Genomic DNA, 11,686 nt, shown 5'->3' on the forward strand with positions numbered 1-11,686 from the left:
TCAACATACTTGTGAGTAGATCTAAGTTCCTGGTAAAATAACTTCCAACAGTTTGTAAACTGGTTAAGTCCTTATGTGGACATAAGCAATTCCCTAGGCAGTGGAATAAAAGCTTTGACACCTTTATGATGAAACAAGGTTTTTCAAGGAGTTACTATGATACATGTTTCTATCACAAGGGAACAGACACCAACACGGTCATCTACCTATTACTTTATGTAGATGACATGCTTATTATAAGTAAGGAGAGATCTCAAGTGGATGAGATAAGAGGCAACTCAAGGCTGAGTTTGAGATGAAAGACTTGGGAATAGCATCGAAGATACTGGGTATCGCTATAAAGAGGGACAGAAAGTTAGGCAAATTGTTCTTGACACAAGAGGACTACATTCAAAAGATTATAGAGAAATTTTCAATGAATGATTCAAAGAAAACTTCTTAGTAAATAAATAGCCAGTACACTTTAACAAAGGAACAATGTCATAAGACTGAAGCAGAGAAGGAAGCAATGAGTAAAGTGCCTTACCCAAGTGTTGTTGGGACTATTATGTACTTGATGGTTAGTACAAGGCCAAATCTTGCCTTTGCCATAAGTACCTTGAGCAAATACATGGCAAATCAAGGAAAGATTCATTGGTTTACAATGAAATGGGTTTTCAGGTACCTAGTAGGAACACCTAAGGTTGGACTAATCTACAAGCAACAAAAGTTCAGCACCAACATAGAGAGATACAGCGATGCTGACTATGCCGGGGATAGAGACAGTAGAAAGTCTACTTCATCTTACATGATTTCACTAGGAGGGAACTGTGTGAGTTGGAAAGCCCAACTCCAACCTGTGGTTGCACTTTCAACAACAGAATCTGAGCACATATCAACCACAAAAGCTATTAAAGAAGCCATATGGATAAAAGGACTCTTGACAGAGATCAAGCTACTTAAAGAGGTTCCTAGAGTGTACTCAGATAGTCAAATATGTGTACACTTGTGTGGGAACCCTGGGTTCCATGACCAGACTAAACACATAGAGATTAAGTATCACTTTATAAGGGACAAGGTGACTCAAGGTGAGATACAAGTGAAAAAAGATCCTACTGAGGAGAACCCAGCAGATATGGGAACTAAGGTGGTGACTCTCAACAAGTTCAAACATTGTATGAACCTATTGGGAGTTGACACATGATGGTAAATGGAAACTTAATCAAACAATGACCCTCAAAGACTGGAACAAATAAATACAACAAATGCAAAGACTTTTTTGGACTGTTAGTATGGAAATTTAGGTGGAAATTGTTGGATAAATTTCCATACTAACTGTCTCATTAACAAGTTACAAGGAAAAATAAAATAAGACCTTTTACAAGCCTCAACAGACCATTATAACTCTTGGAGTAGTCGGTTCTGTTTTCATAGACTTAGATCTTTAAGCTCTTTACAATAAAGAAGTAAATAACAATATCTCAAGACTCTAACCAACTTTCAGCAAGACAAGGAAATATCAATAACAATTTTTGTAACTGTTTTCTCAGCTCAAAAACACAACAAAATCACAGTCAACAAACACTATAAATAAAGGAGCAACCTGCCCATTTGAAGGGGATATTCGACTCAACTATAGAGAGTGGCAGCAGCATTTTTCCATGAAGAAAAACACCTCAGAAACAAGAGAGATAAACAAAGAGAGTTGGAGAGTTCTATTGTAATCAAACCAAAAATAAGAGTGAAAGAAAAGAGAAAAACTTAGAGATTACCTCCTGGTTTGTGACATGGAATCTCCATAATCTTGTAACTCGGTTTTAACATTCATAGTGGAGACTCAAGCAACTTTGAGGGTCGCTTGACGGAGACGTACCTCTGATTTAGAGGGAACTCTGAAATAAATTGTTGTGGTGTCTATAGATTTTTCTTTTGCTGGTTTTATTTTCGGTTGTTCTCTAGTTTTGTTCTTTGGTTTTTTTCTGTAGGTTTAAAGCTTGGAGAAAGAAGGTTCGGTGCTTTATTTTGCAGCAAGAAGAAATAAGGAAGAAGAACTAAGGGGTTGATGCATTTCGAATGTTGAAGGAGGAACAAGGTTTTCAGCTGCTAGGGTTTCAAAGCTAGAAGAAGAGAAGAAGAAGAGAGGATGAAGGGGGTATCTCAGCTGCTAGGGTTAGAAGAGAAGGAGAAGTGATTGTGGTGGCTGCTAGGGTTTCAGCCAACAATAAGAGGGTTTTTAAAGCCATCAAAAGGGCAATGTTTTGAGGGACCAAGTCTTGATCCGCACAAGCTTGGTAAAGGTCCTTTTTGACCTTGGGTTTTTGATCTTTGGGGTGTAAGTGTAGGGGCAGTTTTGGAATGCTTTATTTCCTACAATATGAAACAAACTTGACCTTTAATTAGTACTCATAAAGATGTGTGTTAACAGTTTGTTTGTTTGTTTGTATGAATTTTATTCAAGATTGTATTTGTTTTTGGTTTTTCCTCTGTATTAGATTCATAGTTTGTTAAATAAGATTTATAATTAAGGTACAATCACTCACTTTACTTGGATCATATGATTAATTAATTATTTTTTCTCAACAAATTCCAAAGTGATTTAATAAGTATATCAGCATATGACATGATGACTCTAACCATATATATAACAGAAATAAATTCTCTTATTCTTGCAATTGATTTAGCATGGAAAACTGTGAAGATTCCAAATACATTTCCAAACGGGGCTAATGAGTTTCAGGACAAACATTCCATATCTTTATTATCGTTACAAGGATTACTTGGAAGATTTACAAGAGTTGATGACAATTTGGAGTAAAGAAACCAAAATAATTAAGGGAAGAAGAAAAGGTGAAGAGAGTTTGATTGAGGGGATGCAACAGCTTGATCAATCTCAAAGAAAGACTACTTTTGATGGAATGAAGAAAGTTGTGATTAATCGTACAAAACAAACATATATATACCCAATAACAAACCATTGTATTAGGAAACAAACGAAGAGTTAATTAGTTTTTCACAATGATCAGCTCAAAGACTTCGGTGCTAGCTAGGTTTAGAATATATATGGATTGTATGTAGTACCTAGCTTAATTTGGTTGAAAACCAATATATATGTATTTATATATATATATATAGAAAGTCAAATGAGTTAGACGATTGTTTTTTAAATAAAAGATAATATTTTATAATTTAAATTCAAGGCCTTAGAAAAATAAATATCGAAAAAAAATATCATCACAAATAATCTAAAATTAAAAATTATAACTTGATCGATAAAAATTTCAAACGTAATAGATATTTTTTAAAAAAATATATTGAGATTTAAATTTAAGTATAGATGTAATATATATATATATATATATATATAGTTGAAAGATAAACTTTATTTAAGTGTGGGATCATTATATTTACTATCTTTTTTACATTTATAGGTTTTCTTTTTAAAATTTCCAATTCTATTAGCTATTTAAAATTAATTATACATTTTTTTCTTTAACCCTAATTATTGTAATTTGTTAAAAAACTTCTATTCTTCACTATTCTTCAGTCTTCACCATTCTGCAATTGGAGCTCAATCTCTCTTCCTTGAAGACTTTGTTAGAGGCCAATTAAGCTCAATATCAATATAGGTTTTCTTTTTTCCTTTTATTTCTTTTTCTTGTATATATATACATGTATATATGTACGTATCGGTTTGTGTACATATTGACATATATTATGCTTCAATATTACAGCTACTATTTCAATAACTATGATGTTGAATAATCTTCCACTTGGAGTTAGATTTTGCCATAATGATGCAGAAATAGTTGGATTTTATGTATATAACAAAAACTTCAACGTTCATTTCCTTCAACCCAATCACATTCCTCATGTGAATATTTATGATTTTCATCCTCAAGAGCTCACTCCTAAGAATTCAATACAAGAATGTTTATTTTCTTTTCTTGATTAGTTTTTCTTTAATTTTATTACTCATATTATGTTTATCTTATCAATAATTTTACAGATCGATACCCGGCGCTGACTGAAAATGAGTGGTATTTTTATTATAAAAAAGATTTTTTTTCCACAACAAAGATTAATAAGAGATTGAATCGAAAAACAAAAAATAGAACTTGGCATGGCAATGCAACAAAGAAGCCAATCTTGAATCAACAAAAGATCCAGATAGGTTTTAAAAGGACTCTAGATTTTTTGGAGCCAGATAATAAACTAACTCTATGGAAGATGACTGAGTATCATTTGCTTCAATCCAGTGACACACAGGTACTATCAAATACTCTTAATCATCATTAGTATTTACTTTGAATATTTAATGCATGGATATGTACGTAATAATAAAGTCTAACTTAATTTTAATTTATCTTTTCTACATCAATGTACATGGATGTTATGCAAGATTTATAAAATAAAATCAAAAGAAAAGAAGACGTTTACAAATAATGAGAATAAAGAACCAAACACACAAAGACAAAAAATAGTACACGAAAATATTACGGTAGCAGAATAAGAGCCAACTGAAGTATTTATGATTAACGAGACGAATATCACAGTAGAGCAAGAAACACAAAATAATGCATCAACAGAATTAATGAGCAATGAGCTCGAGAGCATAACTACCAATCTTGATAACTTGTTAGAAGATCCAAATTTACTGACAAATTTAGATTAAATATTTTAGAATTAATAAAAGCGCTCATACGCATAATAAATTTCATATTTCCATTAACAACATCACAACCTATCATTTATCGAAAATATTAAATCAAAATCGCAAACCATATATAAGTTAGTATGGAGATTCAGACGCTCCAAACCAATGATGAAGCACTGCCACATAATCTGAGGTTTTTATCACAACCTGAATTTCCAATTTGAACATTTTTCTTTAAGTGGTGAAATATTTGATGAACTTGAAGAACTAATAATATAAAATTGCATTTATTAATTTTATTAAGACATTGTAATTATCTTTAATTAAGACAATGTAATGTAATGATGGTGTTCAAATTTATAATACATAATATATATATATATTAATTGTTTCTTTTTGTTTGAGAATTATTAAAGTCTTAATATATATAGCATATCACAGTCACAATCTAATTGGAGAAAATGCAGAAGAATTATATTGTAATATGAATTGGATGTAACACATACATAATTTTGTACTTAAATATTGTATATGTATTATGTATGTATACACACAACACATGATCCTTCATGGAGGTTTTGAAACAGAAAGAATAATAATAGTTGTAAGAGAGTCACAGATATCCAATTCATTCAATTCTATAAGTAATATTTTACACATTGGAAATGACTCCAACTCGGGACTATCTCTAATTGTTGTAGTGAATGCAATTGACTTGAAAAAAGCTTCAATTTCTTACAATGAGTCACTTCTAGACTTCTAGTCTGGTCGAAATTGGACAGTGAAGATGAATGTTTTGACCATTTATCTCTTGTGAGCCTAATGCATCTATTTATTATCTCAAGTTTTCTTATTAAGTGGCGTTTGGAAGGGAGGAATAAAAATATAGGAATAAGAATGGGAATGGAAATAGTAATAGGAATGGAATGGAATAAAATTTAAAATGTGTAAAGTCTTTTTTTGGCAAGTTAGGTGACAAAATAATTTTTCCTTTTTATGGTAAGATTGCTATGCATTCATTTTCGAAATCTTACCTCTTTTATTCGGGTATAAGTTGCCATTTTCCTTGCTTGGAAAGTTGCACTTTCAGCTGAACTTTCCTTTGTTGAAAACTTCTCAAAAGAGAAGGAATTCTCTTTTGGAAAGTTGTCCTTTTAAGGGAAACTTTGATTATTGCCTTTTCCTTATTAATTTCGATTGTATCTTGATACAATCAGAATATCTAATCTGTTTTTGGCAGGAATCAAGCTTTGAAAGAAGATCGGACCCGATTTTAGTAAGTTTCCGTTTAAGGCGGTCTGCTTCGTCAGCAACCGAATCTGTTGTAGCAGATCATGTTTGTTTTTGGAAAGTTTTTGTACAGCTGCTAATTCGAACTTGTGGTTGCCTCTTTGGTTTCTATGATCTATAAATAGAGCCTAGTGAGCAACCATTCGAATTACCTCTTCCATTATTCATTTTTTGCATTTATCTTTTGTGAGAAGAGAGTGTTTCTTTGTTTTGTGAGAGCCTAGTTGTTCACCTAGGTTCTAGTTGTTCTATTTCTGTTCTTACTCTATCCTAGAGGTTGTGAAGAACTACTTGACTGAACAAGAGATTGGTCTTCGGGAGAAGACTTGATAAAGCCTTACTTCGGGAGGAAGTAAGCACTTGGTCTTCGGGAGAAGACTTGCTAAAGCCTTACTTCGGGAGGAAGTAAGCACTCACACTTCAAAGACGAAGGGAGTTCGGGCTTGAAGGTGTTTCAAGAAGTCAGATTCATAAAGTGGATTACAAAGGATTGCGGCAATACTTTAGAGGGAGTCTAAACTTGTTTAAGTCAATTGTCTTTGTAATTTTGATACTTTATTAATTGATTTCATTCTCTGGCGTGGCCCCGTGGACTAGGAGTGTTCGTGAGAACAACGATACCACGTATAAATCTCTTGTGTCAAGTTATTTATTTTTACGCAAATATTTTATATTACTTTGTTCATTTCTTTGTAGCGAATTACTTCTTCTGCGCAAACGCTTACGATTTTTATATTTTCTTATATATAATCGACATTTGCAAAAACACGGTTTTTCAATTGGTATCGTAGCGGGACACTAAACTCTTAGTGTGGTCCTATAACGTTTTTGTTAGAATGTCATTTTTTGCGAAGGAAGTTCTATTTCTAGACCATCATTGCTTAATGACTCTAACTATCCTTCCTGGAAAGTTAGAATGAGAGCCTTCATCAAATCTCAAGATGAGAAAGCGTGGAGAATGGTTCTATCAGGATGGTCTCCTCCAGTTGAGACAGATTCTTCAGGTAATACTATTATAAAATCTGAACTGGAATGGTCGATTGAAGATGATAAACTATCTGCCTACAATAGCAAAGCTTTGCATGCTATCTTTAATGGTGTAGGTGAAGGTTACATTAAACTTATATCATCTTGTGTTTCTGCTAAGGAAGCTTGGGAGATTCTTCAAACTCAGTTTGAAGGAACTTCTGATGTGAAAAGATCTAGATTTATCATGCTTCAAACTAAATTTGATGAGCTTAGAATGTCTGATAATGAAACTTTAACCGAATTCTATGAAAAATTATACGACATTGCTAATGAATATTTTGCTCTTGGAGAAAAGCTTGATGACTCGTTCTTGTGAGAAAAATTGTTAGAGTTCTTCCGAGAGAGGTTTGATACGAAACTTTTGGCAATGGAGGAAGCTAAAGATTTTAGCACTATGAAAGTGGAAGAATTGATGGGTTCCTTACGTACTTTTGAATTAAATCAACGAGATTAAACAAAAGGACAAACCCAAATCCATTCTTGATAAAGGTAAAAGTATTGCTTTGAAAGTTGCGATAATGAAAATTCGATAGTGAATGTGATGATGAGATTGCTTTATTAACTAAGAATTTTCGTAAATATATGAAAAAGATGGGAAATAAAAAGAATATTTCGAAAGGTTCAAAAGGTAATACTTTCATTAAACCATCCGTCTCTAACAAAAAGGGAATTCGGTGCGGGGAATGTGAAGGTTTTGGGCATATTCAATGCGAGTGTGCAAACACTTTGAAAAAGAATAAGAAAAGTTTCAATGTCACTTGGAGTGATGATGAAACCGAAAGTGATGAAGATATTACTGAAAATGTTGCCCTAACCTCTGTTATGACTAATGTGTTGTGTGATTCACAGGTGAAAGATAGATTGGTATGTCTGAATAATACCACCAAACAAGAGGAATCGATTCGAGATGAGTCTGAAATCTGTGAAGAATCTCTTGCTGAATCATACAAAGTCATGTATGAAAAATGGATTCAGGTTGCTTCTGAAAATAGAGAGTTGAATAAATTGAATAAAAAATTGTCTCATCAGATTGAAATGTGTGAGTTGAAAATAAAAGAATATGAGACAAGTGTTTGTGATAAAGATGAAAAAATCTCTCTATTGAAGAAGGAACTTGAAAACTTTAAGAAAAATGTTCAAATGCTTAATCCTGGATCTTCTATTTTTGAAAAAGCTCAGAATGCAGGTCAGAGAGGTTTTGCAGGCCTTGGTTCTAATGGAATGGAAAGTTCTGGAGTCACGAAGTTTGTAAAATCAAGTGTTCCAACGAATCACCATGAGGCCACAAACTCTGCCGTATCAATTTCACAGCCTGTGGCAGCAAGAACAGCTTCTGATGCTGCAAAATCTCCAGGATTTTCGAAAAAGGTAAGATCTCAGGTAAAAAGATTTGTTCCCATTTGTCATTTCTGTGGTAGAAAAGGACATATCAGACCTAAATGTTTCACATTAAATAACCTGTTTAAAACAAATTATTTTGATAATTTGAAAAAATCTCAAAAGAAACATAAAGGTTTGAAACAAATATGGGTGGAAAAGAAGTGTCTAGCTGGTTTTTCTGATAAAACTGCTGCATCTCAAATGTGGTATTTTGACAGTGGTTGCTCTAGACACATGACAGGTGACAAGGATTTTTTGACTAACATACGGCCTATGCAATGTGGAGAAGTCACTTTTGGTAATGGCTTATCAGGAAAAGTTGTTGGTATGGGAACTCTAAATTTTGAAGGGTTACCTAAACTGAAAAATGTGATGTTAGTTGAAGGACTGAGGGCTAATTTACTTAGCATCAGTCAAATCTGTGATCAAGGGTTTACTGTTTCTTTTGATAGTGATCATTGTTATGTTATGAATGATGACAATGAATGTATCTTGCAAGGATTTCGATCCAATGATAACTGTTACACTCTAACCCCTGTGTTTACTTGTCACTCAGCTATCAACAACACCACAGATCTGTGGCATGCCAAGCTTGGGCATATTAATTTTAAAAACCTGAAAAAACTGTCAAATGCAGGTATTGTTCGAGGTCTTCCCAAGCTTGGTAAGGAAAGTGAAGGTAAGTGTGAACCGTGTCAACTTGGGAAACAATTAAAAATCACTCACAAGCCTGTGTCTGATATCAATACCTCAAAGGTATTGGAATTGCTTCACATGGATCTTATGGGTCCAATCCAAGTTGAAAGTTTGAATGGTAAACGATATATCTTTGTGTGTGTTGATGATTTCTCTCGTTTTACTTGGGTAGATTTCTTAAGAGAAAAATCTGACACGTTTGATGCCTTTAAAACTCTGTGTCTGAGATTAAGAGTTGAGAAAGGTTGTAATATTGGGAAAATTGTTCGAATTCGAAGTGATCATGGTAAGGAGTTTGAAAATTCTGTGTATGATGATTTTTGCAAGTCTACAGGTATAACTCATGAATTTTCCGCTCCCAAAACTCCTCAACAAAATGGAGTTGTTGAGAGGAAGAATCGAACTTTGCAGGAAATGGCAAGAGTGATGTTAAATAGCAAGAAGTTGACAAAGCGATTATGGGCTGAAGCTATTAACACGGCTTGCTACATAATAAACGAGTGTTTATTCGTCCAGTACCTCAAAAACATCTTATGAAATGCGGAAAGGTAAGCGCCCCAATGTAAGTCATTTTCATGTTGTTGGATGTGTGTGTTATGTCTATAGAGATCGTGAGCATATTGGTAAATTTGATGCTAAAAGTGATGTTGGTGTGTTTATTGGATATTCCTTAAACGGTAGAGCTTATCGTGTTTATAACATGAGAACTCAAAGCTTGTTTTGGAATCGGCTAATGTGGTTGTTGATGATTTTAGAGATTTTTCGTAGTTTTCCACGAAGCCAAGATAGATAGTCTCATGGATATTCCTCCAAAAGTTGTAACAACGGATCCCGATGCGGCGAGAACCCATTGCGATGCCGCAAATGACGAATCCGTCTGCAACCGAAACCGGAGAACCGAACCGTCTATCTTGACTCATCCAAACATCATCACCGACTCTATTCGTAAAGAACCAAGCACCGCAGTCAAAGCCGAATCATCCAAAAGATCTCATCCTTGGAAATCCCGAAGAAAGCATGGTAACTCGCAGAAGGTATATTAATTTAATCAGCTTTCTTTGCTTTGTTTCTCAATATGAACCGAAAAATGTGAAGGAAGCCATGACCTTTGAGGAATGGCTCAATGCAATGCAAGAGGAACTCAACCAATTTGTTCGCAACAAGGTATGGATTTTGGTTCGAAGACCAAAAGGTATAAATGTTATTGGAACAAAGTGGTTGTTTAAAAATAAAAGTGATGAGTTCGGTACAATTGTGAGAAACAAGGCTCGTTTGGTGGCTCAAGGGTACACACAGGTAGAAGGTATTGATTTTGATGAAACTTTTGCTCCTGTTGCAAGATTAGAATCAATACGTTTACTTTTATGTATTGCTTGTATTCTCAATATTAAATTGTTTCAAATGGATGTGAAATCTCGCTTTCCTTAATGGTATTTTGAATGAGGAAGTTTATGTTGAGCAACCAAAAGGATTCGAAGATCCTCAATTTCCGGACCATGTATACAAACTTGAAAAAGCTTTGTATGGATCGAAACAAGCTCCTCGAGCTTGGTATGAAAGGTTGACTCAATTTTTACTTTCTCATGGCTATCACGGAGGTAGTGTGGATAAAACTCTTTTCATCAAACATATAAAATCTGATTTTATCATTGCTCAAATTTATGTTGATGATATAGTTTTTGGGTCTACATCTAACCATGAAGTGCGGTATTTGTTGATCAAATGAAAAGTGAATTTGAAATGAGCATGGTTGGTGAGCTTAATTTCTTTCTTGGTCTTCAAGTGAGACAAATGGAAGGAGGTACATTTGTATCTCAAAGCAAGTATGCTAAGAACCTTGTCAAGAAATTTGGCCTTGAATCGGCTAAGCAGGTAAGTACTCCTATGAGTACCACACTGAAATTAACAAAAGATGAGAATGGAGTAAAGGTAGACACTACACTCTATCGTAGCATGATTGGAAGTCTTTTGTATTTAACTGCTAGTCGCCCTGATATATGTTACAGTGTGGGAGTGTGTGCTAGATATCAAAGTGATCCTATGGAATCTCATGTATCGAGTTGTAAAAAGGATTATTAGATATGTTAATAGCACTCCTGATTATGGAATTTGGTACTCGAAAGATACCAATTCGAATCTTGCTTGTTTTAGTGATGCAGATTGGGCAGGAAATGCTGATGATCGAAAGAGCACAAGTGGAGGGTGTTTCTTCCTTGGGAATAATCTAGTATCTTGGCATAGCAAGAAACAGAATTCCATCTCCTTATCCACTGCCGAAGCTGAGTACATAGGCTGGCAGCGGTTGTTGCACTCAACTATTGTGGTTGAAACAAATGTTGATTGATTATGGGTTTGATTTGGGTGTTTTGACTATTTTTTGTGACAATACTAGTGCCATAAATATTTCCAAAAATCCTGTTCAACACTCTAGAACAAAGCACATTGATATAAGACACCACTTTATTAGGGAACTTGTTGAAAATAAATCATTGCAATTAGAATATGTTGATACTGAAAAACAATTAGCTGATATTTTCACAAAGGCCCTAGATGCAAGTCGCTTTGACTCCCTCAGAAAGTCTTTGGGAGTTTGCATTGTTTAATTTTATCTGTTCATCATTCGTGTACAATAGTGTTGTGTGATTCTTCTCTAGCTCT

The 11,686-nt window shown here is 34.1% G+C and overlaps 1 protein-coding gene across 1 annotated transcript; it reads left to right on the forward strand.

Moving 5' to 3' along the window:
• The first annotated feature begins 508 nt into the window (after positions 1-508).
• On the forward strand, positions 509-1,183 carry LOC133039713 (secreted RxLR effector protein 161-like). Its single transcript, XM_061118636.1, has one exon. The coding sequence runs from the start codon at positions 509-511 to the stop codon at positions 1,181-1,183; it is 675 nt and encodes a 224-aa protein (XP_060974619.1).
• The last annotated feature ends 10,503 nt before the right edge of the window (positions 1,184-11,686 follow it).

This window comes from Cannabis sativa, chromosome 7 (genome assembly GCF_029168945.1).
Source record: "Cannabis sativa cultivar Pink pepper isolate KNU-18-1 chromosome 7, ASM2916894v1, whole genome shotgun sequence".
Lineage (NCBI taxonomy): Eukaryota > Viridiplantae > Streptophyta > Magnoliopsida > Rosales > Cannabaceae > Cannabis > Cannabis sativa.

Excerpts from the sequence above, each read along its gene's own strand:
- LOC133039713 (XM_061118636.1), top strand. The coding sequence starts at position 509 with ATGAGTAAAGTGCCTTACCCAAGTGTTGTTGGGACTATTATGTACTTG.